This window comes from Leopardus geoffroyi, chromosome D4 (genome assembly GCF_018350155.1).
Source record: "Leopardus geoffroyi isolate Oge1 chromosome D4, O.geoffroyi_Oge1_pat1.0, whole genome shotgun sequence".
Taxonomy (NCBI): Eukaryota; Metazoa; Chordata; class Mammalia; order Carnivora; family Felidae; genus Leopardus; species Leopardus geoffroyi.
Genome location: NC_059342.1, coordinates 61,280,907 through 61,300,882, shown reverse-complemented (window position 1 = coordinate 61,300,882; position 19,976 = coordinate 61,280,907). Strand labels below are relative to the sequence as shown.

At 47.2% G+C, this 19,976-nt stretch overlaps 1 protein-coding gene across 1 annotated transcript in view; it reads right to left on the bottom strand.

Annotated features, from left to right (window-relative positions):
* The window catches only part of GALNT12 (polypeptide N-acetylgalactosaminyltransferase 12), a 37,249-nt gene that overhangs the window by 13,744 nt on the left and 3,529 nt on the right, over positions 1-19,976 (bottom strand). Inside the window, exons 2-4 of the mRNA XM_045467860.1 lie at positions 10,757-10,926; positions 5,704-5,893; positions 1,701-1,886 (exon numbers count right to left, since the gene is read on the bottom strand). Of these exons, the coding sequence (XP_045323816.1) occupies positions 1,701-1,886; positions 5,704-5,893; positions 10,757-10,926 (546 nt within the window). The remainder of the gene's footprint in view (positions 1-1,700; positions 1,887-5,703; positions 5,894-10,756; positions 10,927-19,976) is intronic.

Genomic DNA, 19,976 nt, shown 5'->3' with positions numbered 1-19,976 from the left:
GAATGCAACAGGCAGGGTCATTTCCAGCTCAAATCCCTTCAGTGGCTTCTATTCTCTCAGGGTAAAGTCCAAAGCCCCGTCCTTGGCCTTCTAGGCTGGATGTGACTTGGCCTCGTTCATTTCTCTACCCCCATCTCGTTTTCTTTAAATTTATTTATTTATTTTTTTTTTTTTTGGGGGGGGCACGCAGAAGCAGGGGAAAGGCAGAGAAAGAGAGAGAATTCAAGCAGGCTCAACGCTGACAGTGTGCCCCATGTGGGGCTCAGACTCATGAACCGTGATATGATGACCTGAGCCAAAATCAAGGGTCGGACACTTACTGACTGAGCCACCCAGGCACCCCTCTACCGCCATCTCTTAAGACTGTCTCCACAGGCATCTCCCTCTGGCCAGTGGGTCATCTCAAGGTCAGAACTCAGAAGTCCTCCTGCCAAATATGGGTGCAGATCTAAGACACCATTTCCAGCTCAATGCACCAGCAATAAAGCTGATGTCCGATCTCCCTCTGCCTGACTCCTACATCTACCTCCCATTTGCTCCTGAAATTGGAAGGGGAGGAAGAAGCCTTTATATTACTTCAACACCTCAAAGAATGAGAGCAACCAAGCCTCCGCTGAACCCACTCTACTCAGACCCAGGCTCACCAACTAGCCAAAGGTGGCCCATTCACCCCCCAGGTCCACCTATCCCCCAGTTGAAAAAGGACCTGACAGTGTGTCCTCAAAATGTTAAGCATGAAATTATCATATGACCCGCCAATGGTGCTCCTAAGTATATACCTCAAAAACCTGAAAACAGGGACTCAAACAGTAACAGTAAATCAATATTCACAGCAGCATTGTTCACAATAACCACATGATAGAAACAACCCAAGTGGCCATCAGCAGGTGAATGGATAAACAAACATGGATGTCTACACAGTGGAATATTGTTCAGCCATTAAAGGAACGGGGTTCTGGAAGAACCTTGAAAACACTTATGTGGAGTGAAAGAAGCCAGACACAAAAGGACAAATACTGTGTGATTCCACTGATACGAGCAATCTAGACTAGGGAAATCCATCGAGAGTACACTAGAAGTGACCAGGGGTTGAAGAAGAGACAGTCATTGCTCAATGGGTATAGGGTTTCCACACGGGACAATGAAAAAGTTCTGGAAGTGACGGTTACTCAATACTGTGAATGTGCTTGATGCCACTGAGCTAAACACTTTAAAAAATGGTTGAAGTGAACAATTTTTTTGTTATGCATATTTTACCACAGTTTTTAAATACGTAAATAAATAAAATATACCAACATAAAATTCATGTGGGTGGCAAAGATTTTTTAATAAAAGTAAAATTATGCTCGGGCACCTGGGTGGCTCAGTCGATTAAGTGTCCGACTTCGGCTCAGGTCATGATCTCGCAGTTCATGAGTTTGAGCCCCACTCTGGGCTCTGTGCTGACAGCTCAGAGCCTGGAGGCTGCTTCAGATTCTGTGTCTCCCTCTCTCTCTGCCCCTCCCCCACTCATGCTCTGTCTCTGTCTCTATCTCTCTCTCAAATATAAAGATTTTAAAAATAAAATAAAATAAACAAATGCTCTGGAGAAAGTGGGGGAACAACAGCTAACCAGCCCTCCCCGGGTACCCTCACTGACACGGTGGCCAGACGCAACGAGGCACGCTCAGAGAGTGAGTGGCCAGAGGTTAGCCTCTAACCTGATGACATCGATGGGCGACCGCATCCGCGTCCTCTCCCTCTCGGGAACCACGTGCCACGTGAACACCAGCCTCCAGTCGAAGCCGCCGATCTGTGGCTCCCCGGCATTGCCCAGGTACTCAAAGGTGTTCCAGTCAATCACATCGATCACAGGGCACACCACTGCCGACTCCTCTTCGTGGATCCTACGAACATCCGGGATGCCCCATGTGCCTCTCCATGAGGACAGGTGGCGGGAGGACGATCAGGGAATTTGGGGATGACTCTCCTCATCCTTCCGCGAGGAGGGAGGAAAGCCCGTGTGAGGAAGGCCTACGTCTCTCGTTGCAGGTGTCTGCAGCCACATGAGGCCCTGGCGGGTGATCCTCACAGGGAACGCTCAGGTGGCGGGGGAGACCGAGGAAGGAAGGATTCTGGCTTGAATAGGAAAAGTCCCCAGCTTCAATATTCAGATTCCATCTATGGACATACTGGATAAATCTGAGTCCCTCCATGAAAGTCAAGACATGTGAAAACCAAAGGTCACTTTTAAGACAGAAAGCAGATTTTGCAATTTCTAAAGACTGCCAAGAGGGACCTCATTTAATCACAACGAAATGTCTTAGTGTTGAGAACTAATTATCCCTCTAAAAAACAGAGATACGCCCAGACCAAAGGATCAGCTTTGGAGTTAGAATAAAAATTCGAATCCTGCCTCTTGTTTGCCGTGTGACATTAGCCAAGTCACCTAACCTCTCAGAACCTGTCACCTGTGGGTGACCCTGGAACGATAATATCTACTCTTAGGGTTAAGGTGAGGACGCCCTTGGGGGATGTTTATAAGGTGGCTGGCAGAGAACCTGGGACCTACTGCTAGTCTTTTCTTGTCCTCTTTATTATTGTGAAACAGGTTACAATACTGTAGAGAAAAATGCTGCAGATATCAGCCCATGTGCCTGTTTTAGCTATTCTCTCTGCAAACATGATCACAGACCCAACCATCCTTCAGCATGCTGCCATATCGTGTAGGGTTTTTTTTTTTTTTGCACTTGACAGTGCACTAGGGAAGATGAAGTGGGACTGGCCTGTGTGTGAACACTGGATTTCTCTGGGCTACATTCTGGGGGCTTTTATCTGGAATTTGAGACCTAAAACATCGTAAGTCACACAGAGCAATGTGAAGAAACAGAGATCGACCAGACTTGAGTTGTAAGTGTCCTTAGAATAATCCCAGAAAGTCAGAGGGGGCAAAGTGAATACCACACTCAGGTAAGAATTACAATATTCGGCGAAATTGCATTGTTCAGGATAGACTGTATGAATAAAACCTGTGCATTCACTAACTGAGGAAGATTTAATTTTTAAATGTTTATTTATTTTTGACAGGGGTAGGAGGTGAAGGACAGAGAGAGAGGGAGACAGAGGATCCAAAGCAGGCTCTGCACTGAGAGCGGAGAACCCGATGTAGGGCTCGAACTCACAAACCGTGAGATCATGATCTGAGCCAAAGTCAGAGGCTTAACTGACTGAGCCACCAGGTGTCCCTCCCCCCCCCCCGAATTCTTTAAACAAACTTAGGGCACTCTTAAAAGGTTTGAGAAGACAAGTGGCTGACCTGCTGGGCAGGTTCAAAGAAGCTTCTTAGCCCCTGACAGAGACCAGAAGAAGTTGTGACTTGCAATCAAACTGGTCGGGTGGCCTAATTTTTATAAGAAAAGGAAAACTGGGGGAGCCAGCATTGGAGTAAAGGACCCTGAACCATGGTTAGAAAGTGTGCAGGCCCAGTAACAGCTTGCCCCGTGGGTGGGGGGCGGGGGCAGGCATGCTACTGGCATGTGGGGCAGAACCAGTCTTTGTTGTGCAGGGCTGAACTGCACACTGTGGGATGTCTGGCATCCCCAGTCCCCGGCTCATAAAATGCCAGGAGCACCACCCACCTGACTTGAAAACCAAAGAATATCTATTGCCCAAAGCCCCTGGAGGAACATGGTTACTGCTCCTGTCGGACCGTCCAAGGGACAGGGAGGGTTCCCATTTGGGACCATCTGAGGGACCAGCGTGTGTCAACTCTGGTACACACCTAGGTCCCTGGGGAGCTTCTGAAACATCCAGAAGCCCGGGGCCACCTCTAGAGATTAAGATCCAGTGGTTGGCCATGAGACCAAGGAGTTGGTATGCTTTAAAAAAATTTTTTTTAATGTTTATTTATTTTGAGAGACAGACAGAGTGTAAGCAGGAGAGGGGCAGAGAGAGAGGGAGACACAGAATCTGAAGCAGGCTCCATGGTTTGAGGTGTTATCACAGAGCCCGATGCGGGGCTAGAACTCATGAACAGTGAGATCATGACCTGAGCCAAAGTCGGATGCCTAACCGAATAAGCCACCCAGGCACCCCAGGAGTTGGTATGTTTTACAAGTTACCCAGATGGGGTTCTATGGGTAGCCAGGGTGGAGAATCCTTTTATCTGGGGATATGGAACAAGGACTTGTCTATGGGGAGGGCTGCCTCACTGGCCTTCAGAGGATGGGCTGGAGTGGAATGCTGGGTGGTATTAGTGCATCAGGGGACTTCAGATCGGCCGAGAGGCAGCCATGTGTGTTCACAGTGGGGAAGGGGTGAAGGGCAAACCCACTGGTCCAGGTTCCAGAGGGAACCCTTAGCTGTCACCATGCTGTAAAATTCCATCACAGGCCTGAGGAACCCTGGGTCCTTGCTGCTGGTGAAGCTCATCAGAGCTGAGGAGGAGAAGGAGGCAGCTGTGGGACCCACAGGGGACAGGACATAGATAGGACAGCAGAAGTAGCAGAGCAGGGGACAGCCTGGTCTCACACAGGAAGGGAGGAAAGTGGGTCCCCAGCTCTTCCAGACAGACCGTGGCAACCAAAGTGCTAGAGGCCATGGGAAAGCAGTTTGCCAACTGCAGAGATCCTGATCTTCTTTAAAAAATTTTTTTAAATGTTTTATTTTTGAGAGAGAGAGAGAGAGAGAGAGCGTGGGCAGGGGAAGGGCAGAGAGAGAGGGAAACACAGAATCAAAGCAGGTTTCAGGCTCCAAGCTATCAGCACAGAGCCTGACACGGGGCTCAAACCCACGAACTGCAAGATCATGACCTGAGCCGAAATTGGGCGCTTAGCTGACTGAGCCACCCAGGCGCCCCAGAGACTCTGATCTTCTGACCCTTTGCCTGCTCCGCGGGGAGGGACCAAACGAAGACCCTCTCAATCTTGGACCTTCCTCCTCCACCTGGAGGAGCTCTGACTTTGCCAGCCCAGCTCCTGCCTGCTGTGATGCTGACTCAGGAGAATAGGGAGATGAAGGAGGAGAGGAGAGGAGAGGAGAGGAGAGGAGAGGAGCCCAGCGGCAGTAGATTTGGAGGACAGGCAGATTGGGAGGGTTAGCGTATGAGGCTGTGGGACAGCAGGAGACATGCCCTTAAAGACAGGGCTGTGTTATGACTTTTCATGACTTCATAAAAAATAACATATATTTAAAGCTGTATTTTATGACTTTATTGCTAGAAGGACAAACCACACTCCAGGCTAAATCCATTGTTATGATGCTCATTTTTTTTCTTCTGATGTAAAATAATTAACATAAAAACATTTTTGCGGGTCTATTAAAAAATTTCATGGGTCCTAAGCATTGTAGGTACTGGGTATAATGGATAAGACAGCCTTGCTTGAAGGAAATACACCAAAACGTATATTCTTCAGCACTGTGATTCTATATGATTAATAGCTTTTTCTTGGTTGATCAAAATACTTCCTAAGTGTTCCACAACAAACGTGTATAATAAGTAGTGGTAAAAGTAAACACTAAAAAGGCCTCATACATGCTAGCATGTTCTAAGGGCTGTATGTGTATTCATTCATTTAATGGCCGCTGCAGCCGTGTGGGGCACAGACTGTTATCATGCCCAGTGACAGAGGACTTGCCCCAGGGGCATCTGAACCCAGGCGCCAAGGTGAGAAATTTGTTTCTGCTTCTGCACAGCATTGGGCCCCCACTCGCACGCTCACGCACCTCTCCAGCAGCGGCTCGAGCCACCCCTCGTGGCACTCACAGTGGCAGTCCAGGAAGGTCAGCACTTCACCCTTCGCCGCGGAAGCGCCTAGAAGCCTGGCTCGCACCAGGCCCTCCCTCTTGTTGGCGCGGATCAGACGCACCTTGGGCAGCCCGGACAGCTCATTGGCCAGGCGCTCCTTCAGGTGCTCTGGGGAGGCAAGCGAGACAAGCGGGGTCACCACTACGCATGCCAAGTGGCATCCTTCCAGGCCCTCCCTAGCCCCAAATGACAACTGAATAGACAGAAGCCTCCTTTGCTCTGCACCTACCTGGGATGTCCTCACCTCACGCAGAACCAAGGCTGGACGTGTACGACGAAGGCCAGGGGTGGGTGGCTGGGGCAGAGGAATCCCAGAACCACCCAGGGCTCCCCGTCAAAACACACGCGCACTGAATTGTGTGCTTGAAATGGGTGCATGTGGTGTCTGGATATATCTCAATAAAGCTGTTACCCCCTCAAAAATACATTACACCTTGACTTGTGAACATTTAAAAATAAAACACACAAAAATTGCCCAACCACCATTTTTCAGGAAAACTGGGTTAATATACACTTGGTTTATTTATATTAACTAATTATGTAACGTGTTATAAAATTTTAATTTATGTGGAATTATGTTGACAAATTTTATTTACATTTATGTTAACACAAATTTTGTCAGGAGCTCATTTCATTTGACACAGTAATAGTAATAATAATAATGGCAGCTACCACTAGAGGGCCTATTGTAAGAATTACTGTCCAGGTGATTTATATGAACTCATCAGAGCCTCAGAACTTTCCCATGAGGTAGGTACTACAACTATCCCCATTGATAGATGAGAACACTGAGGCCAGAGAGGCTAAGTAATGTGTCAAGATCGCAGAACAAGTGAGCTAAGGAGCCAGGATTTTAACCCAGCCGCCCTGGCTTGAATCCATGGACTTACTACTGCCTCCCAGAGCTTTCTTCAATCTCTCAGCCTTGCTAAACAAACGCAAACTGGTTAGGAGAATGCGTTTGTCCCATTTTGCATAAGAAGAAATGAGGCTTTAAAAGTTGAAAGGTCTCCTCCACAGCGAGGGCTGGCCTCAGGACTCCAGACTTCACACACAGGTTCAGGGGCAGGAGGCCCTGATTCCCACCCCTCCGTGGGTCAGGTGGAGGTGGGGGGAGCCCATCAGGCAAAATAAAAATGAGAGAATCCCCCCTAATCATTGTGGGTGTCGTCTGAAAGTCTTCAATCATCAGCAAAAGGGAAAAGTCTGTAAACTGTTCTAGGTTGCTTCAGTTTGTAAAAATGTTTCCCTAAATATTCTTGACATTAAAAAAAAAAAAAGCATTTCATTGGTTGATTTTTTTTTCATCCTAAATATAACTGCAAATAAGCTGGTAGCAGGAATAAGGGAGGTGACTTCCCAAGCAAAGCTAATTGGTGGTGGCTATGCCCAGTAAACACACAGGTGCAAAAAAAAAATAAAGGGAAAAAAAGAAAATGCACATGTAGCCTCCTTGTACTCTTTATGGATTTGGTCAGCATCCATTCTAGGTCTGTCTGAACTGCCCTCCCATGCCCGGGGAGGGTTGGCGCCCCTGCACGGAGCTCAGACTGGCGTGTGGAAAGGCCAGGGGGAGGGGCAGGGCACAAATCCTGTCATCACGGCTTGAGCAGGCATCTTGTCTGTGGCGCAGGTCACCATGATGGAGAGGGCAGCCTCGGCCCCACAGAGACCCACACTTACACTCACGAGAAGAAGTGAGCTATGCAGAAGGGGTTCATACCCTGGTCCTGCCTGCTGAGGAGCTATTCAATCCCACAAAGATCAAATAAATAATCTGATCCTTGCTTCTGAATGAATACATTTCTGAAATATTGGGGGTACTCTACATTTTGTTAATATTTCATAAAAGTACAGGTACGACAATATGCCAGGCACTGACGTAGCATGTTACCTGCCTTTATCTCATTTAATCCTCACTGTGACTCTGCGAGCTAGGGACGAGTATCCCACTTTATAGGGGCTGAAGCCAAGGTTGACGCTGGACTTGCTCAAGGTTGAGTGGCTGCAAAGTGCTGGAGCTTGGACCAGTGCCAGCACAGATTTAAAATAGCCCCAGGGGGCGCCTGGGTGGCGCAGTCGGTTAAGCGTCCGACTTCAGCCAGGTCACGATCTCGCGGTCCGGGAGTTCGAGCCCCGCGTCGGGCTCTGGGCTGATGGCTCAGAGCCTGGAGCCTGTTTCCGATTCTGTGTCTCCCTCTCTCTCTGCCCCTCCCCCGTTCATGCTCTGTCTCTCTCTGTCCCAAAAATAAATAAACGTTAAAACAGCCCCAGGAGGAGAGGACCAAAGGAAAGGGAGATGAGTACCTACTATGTGCTGGCCAACGTGAGAGTCCATCCTATGCCTGATCTCATTTGTTCCTCACCACTCTCTGATGTAAGTGTGGACAAACCCATTCACAGATGAGAAACTGAGGCTCAGAAAAGACAAGTGACTTGGCCCAGGTGCCATGACAGGTTCACGGTAAAGTTCACCTCTGACCCAGGTGCCCTGACCCCAGAGCCCAGTGCCTAATGGGCTTCATGCAGCATCAAGCCCCAACTGTCGCCAAACACCCACCACAGAAGCTACAGTTCCCAGCCTCCCTTGCAGCTAGGTGTGGCCAAGTGACCCCTGCTCTGCTCCATGGGATATGAGGGCAACTTTCAAGTTTAGCTCTCCAGCCCCATGAGATCTTCCTGCCGATGACAACGCGCAGAAGGTGAAGAACCAGCCCGGGGCACGCAGACCGGGGCAGCACAACGTCCTAGAGAATGTGGAGATACAAGGCAGAAGGAGCCAGGCCCCAACACTATGAAGCCGCCACACCAGCCCTAGACCATTACGTGAGCTTTGTGATGGGAGAGATATCATTTTTTTCCCCATGTAAATCACTGTTGTTTAGAGTCTCTGTGAGAACGGCCAAACACACCCACCAATTAGGACACATACTCCAAGCTTTGAAGTCGGACGGACCAGACAGAGCCTGAAACAGCAAGATGCCCACGAAGCAGTAGCTGCTGCCCTTCTGTGTGGCCCACGGATGGTAATTTGGCTTGAGACTAACAACTCAGCCCACGGCTCTCCCTGTTGCTATGACCCTGACATTTCCCCTCAGCTGAGCTTAGCTCCCCCAGTTCAGCTAGTCACATGGCATGTGGCATGACCACAGCAGCCCCTCCACCTCACTCCCATCCATCGGCCATGCCCCACATGGCAGCACAGTGAGCCCAAGACTGAGGGACCTTCCTGTCCCCCCAGCAGCCCTCAGATGGCTCCCATCAGGCTCATTTATGCCTAAACCCCCTTATGGCAGCCTCCAAGGCCCTGCCTGGTCTGGCCTCGCCCACCCTGGCACCTCATCTCCCGCATCACCTCCCCACTGGCCAACGGTCTGCCCTGCAGAATGCCTGCGTGGCCCAGCTTCTTCCTGCAACTGGGGCCACTGGGCTGCCTCCTTTACATCCTAGCTTTTGGCTTAAAACCACTTCTTCAGGGAGGCTTCCTGCCCTCCACCAGGCTAGAGGAGGGCCCGTCCCCAAGCTCCCCTTACTCTCCTGCTCTGACTTTTATTTCACAGCACTTTGTCCCTTGCTGTAGTCCACCTGCTATATTGCTATATTATGCTATGTTATTTTGTATTGTGTCGTGTCATCGTGTATTATTCTTTACATGTTCATTGACCATCCCCACCCACCTCTCCACCCATTAGAATGTGGGTTTTACGAGAGCAGGGACTTGTCTTGTTTCCCACAGAATCCCTGGTGCCTAGAATGGTGCCTGGCACAAAGGTGGAAGCTCAAAATATGTTCACTGAATAAATGGAGTGCCAACTCTGGACTGCATGTGAATTGCTGGACCCCAGGTCACCGGTCAGGCCTATAGGGATATGGGTCACTCTCTCAATGGAACGCCTCTCCCTGGATTCAGTTCTTCTCCTGTCTGGGCTGCCCCTTTCCGATCTCATCTCAAACTTAACAAATCCAAAGCCAAATGCCCCACTTCCTTTCCCAGACCTGTCACTCCTGCCCTGGGTGGCTTATCTAGCTCTGGGACAGCAGCACCATTCACCCAGAAACCCATTCCAAGGGCCTGCAGGTCCCCCAGATGCCATGTCTCAAACACCCCTCCTCCTCCTCCCCTTCCCTCAACTACCACCAGACACCCAGCCTCCATCTCTCACCTGGGCCGCCTCTACAGCCCCCGGCCTCCCTGCAGAGCTCCCCTGTATACCGTTCTCCACCCACAGCCTAGAGGGATCCCTCAAAGGGCAAAACTGCTCTCCTGTTTAAAACCCTGCCCTAGGGGCACCTGGCTGGCTCAGTCAGTTAAACAGCCGACTCTTGGTTTTGGCTCAGGTCATGATCTCATGGTTCGTGAGTTCGAGCCCCACGTCAAGCTCTGTGCTGACAGTGTGGAGCCTGCTTGGGACTTCTCTTTCCCTCTCTCTCTGCCCCTCCCTGGCTTGCTTGCTCTCTCTCTCTCAAAAAAAAATAAACATAAATTAAAAAAAAAAAAAAAGTCCTGCTTTGTTCTCCCCGCCCTCAGGACAAAGTCCCGATGCCTCGGCCTCGCGTGTAACGCCTGCACCCTTCCCCATGTCTCATACCTCTCCTCCGCCTGCTGGTCCTCCGTCCTTCCTGAACTACCTACAGAGCCTATCATGCAACACTGTGCCTCGGAGGCTTTCCACATTCTGTGCCTCCACTTAAAACACCCTCTCTCCACCTCTGCTGCCCACAAACTACTTCAAGACTAAGGTCAGCCATTCTTCCTGAGTGCTCTGTCTCCTGTAGCACCATGTGGTAGAGCCCTCTGTCCACACACCTGCATCCCAGCAGGCTCCGAGCTCCTGGCAGGGGCGGGGCACACGGAGACACAGAAAGCCTGTCCTCCTGGGGCCCATTCCACCCCTCCCGAGTCGCACTCTTGCCTCCCAGGCACTGCTCTGGGAAGCCAGGCCCCTCCAAGAGCTCATGTGGAGGGCTTACCTCTGTCACTGTAGTCATCTACGAGGATGACTTCTTCTAGCAGCATGTCCGGGGACGTCTCGAGGACACTGTAAACTGTCCGGAGGAGAGTTGACCAGGCTTCATTATAAAACGCTATGACAACAGATGTCGTGGGCAACTTGTCATAATCATATTTCTTCTCTTTGCACCTGCAAATACAACACAGCTTCAGGGAATCGAGAATCCGCAGCTGACTGTGTGTACCAGGCCCAGGCTGGTCCTAGGGATGGAGGTGTGAAGGGGACACAGGTCACAGTCCTGAGACCTCCTCCTAGGGAATGGAAAATAATCTGCTGGGATCTTCCAGAGACCCCAGTGTTCCTCTAGGAGCCCCAGCGGAGTCTAAGAAAGGTTCTAAAGTGACACCAAGAAGCTTGAACCGTGGGACACTATTTTGAGGCTTTAAAGCAAATTTCAGATTTGAGCAACATACGAGCTAAGCAGACTCAGAAGGGAGGACGATGGCCACCTCCCCCTCCTCAGCACCTCTCTCGTGGGTCCTCTCCCTTCTGATTCCACTGCCAGGCCTGTGCTCAGACCAAGCCCTCTGCCTGGAACGCCCTTTCCTCATTTCTCTACCTGGCAAACTCTCTGTCCTCTTTCGAGAACAGCTCAGCCCCATCCTCTCCCTGGGACAGCCTGTGGGGGCAACTGCTCGCTTGTGGATGCTCCTCGGGCGCCTTGCCCACACGCGCGCCTCTGGTCCAGCAGGTGTCAGTCACAGCGCTCTGGTTGCTCACTGGCATCTCACTGCCCTCTCCGGCACGTTACCCGGGCAGCAGCGATGCTTACAAAGGTGGTGTGTGCAGAAACCAGAGCCACTGCTAGAATGTGCAAACAGTCCAGAAGGGCTGCATAGAGGACACTGACCACCCCCCTTCCAGTACCCACCCCGCTCCTTGCCCCACTCTGTGGCCTCCCGGTGGGGGTGGGGGCATGTGCCTTGACTGGCAGTGATAGGAACCAATAAGTTTCCTCTTTCTTTAGTAGGGTTTCTAGCTACTTCCTAAGGAGTTTCCCTAGTTGACAGAGAATTCTCTTCTCAGAGTGGCTCACGAGAAACTCCCAATGTCATCCCAGGGACTGGGCCGTGCCTGGAGACCTTCCATAGGTAATGGCAAGAGAGGGGAGGAACAGAACCCCAGAGGGGCACCCACAAGACTGGGCTGGAATGCGGAGCTGGCAATGCGAGAAGAGCATACATGCTTGAAGACCAGCCAGCCGGCCTGGGCAGAAAGGGAAGACCTCACAGCAGGCTGTGCAGCACGTCAAAGGGACGCAGGACCAAGCAGGATGAGGAGTAAAGCTAGATCAGCCAACTGCCGGTACCAGGCAACGCGTCAGCGGGCCCTTACCCGTCAGTCACCAAATATTTCCTGATCACCTACTATGTGGATTAAAAAAAAAAGCCCCCGGGCTTACATTCAAGGGGACAATGATCAAATAAGCAAACGTATCAGTAATTTCAGAAAGTAATGGTGCTATAAAGAAAAGCAGGGTGCAAAACAGAGCAACTGTGGAGGGCAGTGGGAAGGGGGAAACGGAGCAACCACAGAACAGGTAATCAGGGAGGGCCTCTTAGAGGAGGTGACATTGAGGAGGAGACCTGAATAATGCAAAAAAGCAGAGAAAAAGCCCTTTATGTATCCACTTTATTTCTTGTGGTTTTTCTCCTTTTGTTTCATCATGAATTTTTTCAAACATTATAAGGAACTCCTGGGACCTTTTGCCCAACATCAACAATTCTCAATGCATGGTGTATCTTGATTCATCTATGCCCTCACCAGACTAGGGTTTTTTGTTTTGTTTTGTTTTGTTTTGTTTTGTTTTGTTTTGTGTTTTAGAGAGAGGGAGAGAGAGAATCTCATGCAGGCTCCACACTCAGCTATCCCATGAGTCGTGAGATCATGACCTGAGCCGAGATCAAGAGTCAGATGCATAACTGACTGAGCCACCCAGGCACCCCATCCCAGACTAGTTTAAAGCAAAACCCAGAATATCACAGCATCCATGAATATTTCAATCTATCTAAGATATAAGGACGCCTTTTTTTCTCCATAATAAAACACAATACAACTGAGACGTCTTAAGAAGTTACCAATTCTTTACTGCTACCACATCTCCAGCCTGCAATATTTCATAAAAATTAAAGACGCCAATGTTTGGAACACACACCATTCTTTTAAGAACCTCTAAGGACAAGTGTTGCTTATCCTAACTGGAGGATGCATTGATTTTAAGATACATCCAAATCTCAGAGATGCTTCAATATGAAAAAAAAAAAAAAAAAGACTTAAAATTAATGAAATGTCCTACTTCATTTAACTCTCAAAACCACTTTCAGTGTTGGCATGTGTTGTTCCCGCTTGGAAGGCCAGGCTCAGAGAAGTGGGATAACTTGGGCGGTTCACAGAATGCCTGTGAGCACGTACCTGGCTGGGGTCCTCATGTCCAGAGGCCCAGTCATGGGGTTGTGGCTTGCCCCCGGCCGGACGCTCAGGTGGGCCATCTGATCCAATGAAGAGCCCTGCACCACACCTCCCTGCCTCGCCCTCCTCCCTACCTGTCCTCCCTCCCAGGGTCTTGCTCCAGGCCCTCTTCCTAAACTCCAGGGCAGTCTCTGCAGAGAGCTCTGCTGTCACTGGGAGGACCCTCCACATGAACAGGCGTATCTGGGAGACTCTGTTAGAGGCCAGCTCTTCTCAACCACACTCACATCCTCGCTCGTGCTGCGTTTGCAGGCCCTGCTCTACACGCTGGAGTCAAAGTCAGCTGAGGCTGGAAGCATAACAGCTCTGGTGTCCTAAAGTGACGACAGGGCATCCCCAGCAGCCCGAGCAGCGGGACGCAAATCCTTGGACGCCAAAGGCTTCTGATTCACAGAAGTGGTTACTACTTAGCACTGTGCTCCACAGAGGGGAGTCCAGCCCACACTCAAGGGGAGGAGAGGCAGGCTCCGTCCTTTGAAGGGGATGATTGCCAAGAATGTGTGGATATATTTGAAAACCACCACGCAGGGATAGAATGCAGAAGTGTGACAGTACGTGTCCTCCAACACCAGGCCCTAAGACACTGAGGTTCCCTCTTTGTTCCCTCCCATGGACCATCCATCCTGGGGAAAGCCAGTTCCATGCAGTGACGCGAGTAGACTCAAGCATCCTGTGGAGAGGTCTCTGTGGCGAGGGACCGAGGCCTCCAGCCAACAGCCAGCCCCAACTTTCCAGCATGGGATAAGCCCTCTTGAAAGCAGATCTTCCAGGCCCAATCAGGCCTTGAGATGATGAAATCCCCAGGCAGCATTTGGATTGCGATCTCATGGGAGATCCAGAGTCAGAACCACCCAGCTAAGCCACTCCCGAATCCCTGACCCACAGAGATTATGTGAAATCACAAATGTTTATTGTTGTTTCAAGTCACTAAGTTTATGGTACGGCCTATGCTGAAATAAATCACAAGGAAACTTTCAGCCAAGCCCAACGGAGAGAGATGTTTTATAAACCAGTAAGCCTGTACTTTAAAAAAAAAAAAATGCTAAAATGCCAGTGTCCTAAGAGACAGAGACAGGGCTAAAGAGACACAACAACTAAATGTCGCCCTTGATTCTCAATTAGATACCAGGTCCAGGAAAAATAAAGCTGCTCCAAAAGTTGGCACAGTTGGAAAAATCCAGTATTGTATAAACTTTCTTAATTTGAGAACTACATCATGGTATCATGAGAGAATGTCCCTGTCCTTAGAAAATGCATGCCGAAGGAACAAAGGCTAAAAGGTATTATTGCTAAAACTTACTCTCAAATGTGTGTAATAGTATATAGCACACATAGAGAGAAAAGTTAAGTAAATGGGGCAAAATAATGAATGGATCTAGGGGAAGGACGTACAGGAGTCTGTTCTGCTATTCTTACAAATTTTCTCTAGCTTTGAATTTTTCAAAATTAAAAGTGTAATAAATTAAGAAGAAAAAGGGGGCCCCTGGATGGCTCAGTCAGTTAAGTGTCTGACTCTTGGTTTCAGCTTAGGTCATAACCTCACAGTTCGTGGGATCAAGCCCCATGTCAGGCTCTCCCTCTCTCTCTCTGCCCCTCCCCAGCTTGCACTCTCTCTCTCTCTCTCTCTCTCTCTCTCTCAGAATACATAAATAAACTTAAAAAAATAATCTTTCTTTGTGAATATAAAAACGATGCATGTTCATTGTGAATAATTTTAGAATGCGGGAAAATATAAAGTAAGAAGCAGCAATAAGCCCACTGCTCAGAGATCTCCATTGTTAACATTTTTGGCATATTTCTTTCTATTGTTTATTGTTTGTGTGTGAGCACATGCTCACACACACTGCTGTTTATAGATCTGTACCCTGCTTTTTTGATTTAATATGATAGTGCAGTTATTCTTCTGTACTGTTAAAAGAGTCTCTGAGAATGGGTTTTGGATGGTCTTTGTAGCATTCCTTCATGAACCTGCACTACATTTCACGTTTTCTTGTCAGACCTTTGGAATTATTTACAGCTTTTTGCTATTATAAATAATGTTACAGAGAAAGATTGTTACTACAAGCGTCCTTCTGGGTTATCTCTGATTATTCCCTTAGGTGAGAAATTCTTAGATGTATTATGACATGATATTAAAAAGAAGAGGAACATTTTGAAGCTCTGAGTAATAGTGCCAAATGTAGCCAGTGCTCTTATGATTTGAAGGGACACAGATAGAGTACCTGGACATTCTAGAACAGTGGCCTTGGGCTTTGGGGTTTTGCAGAGCAGCAGAAACATATAAACAAAAACACCGAGGAGGGACTGACATCTGGTCCCAGCATTATTTGGTCAAGCAGAGATCTTCCTACCTTCCTACTTATTCTTATCATGGGAAGAAAGCCATTTTAATACCAACGGTTAAGGATGTGATTTTATACTAAAGGACCACTGTTTACATTGAATAAACCTCAGTTTTGAAAACCTAACTTTACTGTCCTTCTTTCCATTCATTTCTCCTCGGACCTATGTACATTTGGAACTAAATTTTAGCTTTTTTTTTTTTTTTTTTGATAAAAAAATCTTTATTTTTAGGTTGCACAGAAACACATTTTTTTTTTCATGGAGTATAAGCAATTAATTCTTTCTAAAGCTTCTAGCGGGCTGTGGCTCGGCACGACGTAGCCTCTCCATGAGCCGTGTCTACTAGTCAGGGGCTTTTAAAATGCAGATACACCTATTAATATTTTATATACATATATATGTTGTCTATTTGTTACAACATATATCTGCAGGAGGGCAGCTGTTTTGGTGGAAGCGGGAAGAGTAGGAGCGGGAAGAGTAGGAGAGGGCCTGTGTCAGGGCCACTAAGCTTGAGTTACCTATTTTTGGAATCAGAATCAGCTTAGCCCTTGGATATAACCTTTGCACCATTAACATTATTTTCTCCTTCTTTTTTTAAACTTCTGTTTATTTATTTTTGAAAAAGAGGGCACGAGAGAGTAGGGGGAGGGACAGAGAGAGAGAGAGGGAGAGAGAGAGAATCCCAATCAGCCTCCACACTATCAGTGCAGAGCCCAAGGAGGGGCCCGAACTTACAGACTGTGAGGTCGTGATCTGAGCCGAAATCAAGAGTTAGATGCTTCACCCACATGCCCCAAAAAAGATTAATTTTAAAAGGCTGGATCATATTTCTTTAGTAACACATAGCAAATGTCCTCATCGAGCAGTAATTTCATATTCTGACCGCTCCTTTTTTCTTGGCCTGGTATAGTTTCTCCTCCTTTCTCTAAACATACTTTACGGGCATCGTCCTTCGTGAATGTTCAATATATCCTTCCGGAAGGTCTAAGTTTGTTTCCAGGAAAAACACTTTCCCTTTTCCCTTTTTTCAAAGCAAGGTTCCAAAAGTTCAGATTGCAAAACAAATACTGCTGAAAAAAATATGCAATTTTCCTTCATTGCATGATCAAAGCAATTTGAATGACTTTTATAAATGTACGGGTCTAGCCTTCTAGAACTGTGAATTAACTAAGTCTTTACTTCAGTTCTCCAATTTTTCATTTTAAGTCAATTAACCAAAAAAAAAAATTATTGAAAACCTCTATGTGCCCTTCCCCATCCCAGGTGCTATGAAGGGATAGAAAAGAATTATGTGGCATTTCTCATTCTCCTCCCAACCAAAAGCAGAGCATCCTTTAATTAGATAAGAACAGCTATGCATCCATGCCTCAGGGTTCCACTTTTGCCTAGGGGACAAAAGGAAGCTCAGAGTCAAATTCACTGCTAAATCATACCAAGCCATCCTTTCTTTAACATTCCGGTATAATCCATGTGTCTTGTAAGGACAGGGGGTGAATTGTGGTTTTTGCTGTATTTTCTTCATGCCTTGTACTGTACCTGGTAATAATAATAACATGTATTGAGCGCTGACTACATGGTAGGCAGTGTGCTAAGCATTTTACAAGCATTATTCCACTTTCCCTTCCCAGCAACCCAGTTGGGCAGGGACTTCCATAAACTCTGCTAGCATAACATATGATTACGTATTATACAGATGCGAATGAATGGGTGCAGTAAATACCTCCTCGTCTTCCTTTATCTTTATATTCAGGTTATCACATAAAAGTCTTTTGAAAAAATGAAAATCCATACCTGTTGCAGAAAGGGCCAAGGAGGTCACAGTGTACCTTGGTGGGTTCTGCCTGCCCAGAATCCTTTCTCCTTTCTTCACATTCCTGCACTTTGAGTTCCCTTTGATGAAGCATGTCTCCCAGACTCGCAGGCCATGTGGTCTGCGCAAGGCTGAACACACACACATGCGCACACACATGTGTATACACACACCCCTCTGGGAAGGTCACATGCCCCAGGCCTGACCAATGAACATTTTTTGCCTAATGACACCAGTTGAGTCCCTGAATCCAGGGCCCAGAATAATCTGAACCTAGTCCCAAACCCAGACTTTCCTCTGATAGAAGCCAATATATTTTCTTTTATATTCAAGTCAGTTCGCATTTTGCACTGGGTTTACAGTTATTTTCAACCAAATGAACTATGACTAACAGAGGAAATAGGTTTTGTATTTTTTTGTAGTTTTTTTTTTTAAGTGAATGTAAGACTTCCACTCCGGGCAATATGGAAGATTAAAATGTCTGGGGAAACCCTGTTGGAAAAAATTTTTGATAAAATACTTCTTAAAAATCTTGTTTATTTATTTATTCATTATGAGAAAGCCAGAGGGAGAGCACACGAGTAGGGGAGAGGGGTAGAAGGAGAGAGGGAGGGGGAGAGAGAGAGAGAGAGAGAGAGAGAGATTGATTATCTTAAGCAGGCTCCATGCTGAGCACGGAGCCCAATGTGGGACTCGATCCCACAATCCAGGGATTATGACCTGAGCCAAAACCAAGAGTCAGCTGCTCAACCAACTGAGCCACCCAGGTACCCTTAAAAAAACTCTTTCAAATGCATGGCTCAGCTTATAGAAAAGGAAATAAAGTCCTCAGGGTCCAGGAACAACATGAAAATACAAATCTCGATATTAGAGCTATCAGACACAAAGCATAAAATAAGTATGCTTAACATGCTTGAATAAATAAAAGACACCCTCATATAAATGACAAAGAAATAAGAATGACAGGCAAATTTAACTCAGTATAGACATCTCACAGCAGTGACTTTAGATCACCAAAGACTTTAGATCCTGCTGAGCTGAATATGTACTTTCAAGTTTACCACCAAAGATTAGAAATAAACAGTATAACTGAGGCACCCGGGTGACTGAGTCAGTTAAGTGTCCAACTTCAGCTCAGGTCATTATCTCACCATTCGTGGGTTTAAGCCCCGCATCGGGCTCTGTGCTGAATGCTTGCTCAGAGCCTGTGGCCTGCTTCAGATTCTGTCTCCTTCTCTCTCTGCCCCTCCTCCACTTGTGCTGTCTCACTCTGTCTCTCAAAAATAAATAAATGTAAAATAATAATAATAAAAGAAATAAACAGTATAACTGCCAAATTAGTAGAGAAGAAAAAGTGGAATGAGAAGGGTAGAGAAAAAACTTCTATCAACTCAAAGAATAGTGTTAAAAGAAAAATAAAAAGGAAAACAGCACAGAAAAAGAAAAACAATTAGCATAAAATAAGATGGCATGATCAAAATAATCAAGCCTTAAGTATCCCGTAAGCACGCGAAATATATGAGGACATAAATGTCCAATAAAAAGACCGTCAGTCTGGATTTTCTCCTTAATGACCACACAAAATGCAGCAACACGCTACTTAGAGACAAGCCTACAACATTAGGACATAGAATCAATGATAGTAAAAGGATGGAAAAAGGTATCATGAAGATACTAACTAAAACTGAACACGTTCTCCAGACTTAAAGCACCGATTCAAAGAAAGGATGTTACTCTGACAACCACAAGATGGGTCTGGTAAAAATTAACGGAATAATCTGCAGTTTACAACTTTGTTGGGGAAGCAAAGAAACATTAGCCTAATCTCCACACTACGCGTGATGCTGTTCCAAAGACGATGTTGTTATGAGAACGGTCAAGCAGGCTACCGCTCTGCAAAAAGAGAACTCTTAACCAACTCCCTCCTGCCAACCCCATCAAGCACACTCTCTTTAGCTGAATTGCCTATTTCGAGCGATTCTGAAACTCTTCACCATCCCAGCACCCAAGTCCTGATCCCTGAATTCAGACACACATCTGCAATTATAGCACTAATAAGGCTAAAACCAGAGCAAACGTTCACGGAACACCTATGTATTGTTGCCTAATCAGCAGCTCAAAATTCTTCAGCTACAGCAGAGAACGGCTGATGTTCACATGTGACATCCCCGTCCATGTGCCATGGAAATGTGGAAATGCACAGCCCCAAGGGCACCGTCACTCCACCTTTTCCTCCTGCTCAATAGGTCGGACTATAAATGAGAATGGCATTATAGTGATTATCTCAACGCTTCTCTGGTCTATAAAAACTAAAACTCTTTGCCAATATTGGTACAACATTAGCAACCATCGCTCGTGACACACCTTACAACTGACTGTGATGTCATCACTGGTTTCACTGGCACCTGACCTGTTTTGAATCCCCACTTTGTCTAATTCTGGCATTCTCCCCCTTGCTCAAAAGCACTCACTTTTCATCTTCTGAGTAAAAAACCCACAGGCCCTAAGACAGTAGCTTTCAGCCCTAGGTGTACATCAGCCTCAGCCTAGGTGCTAC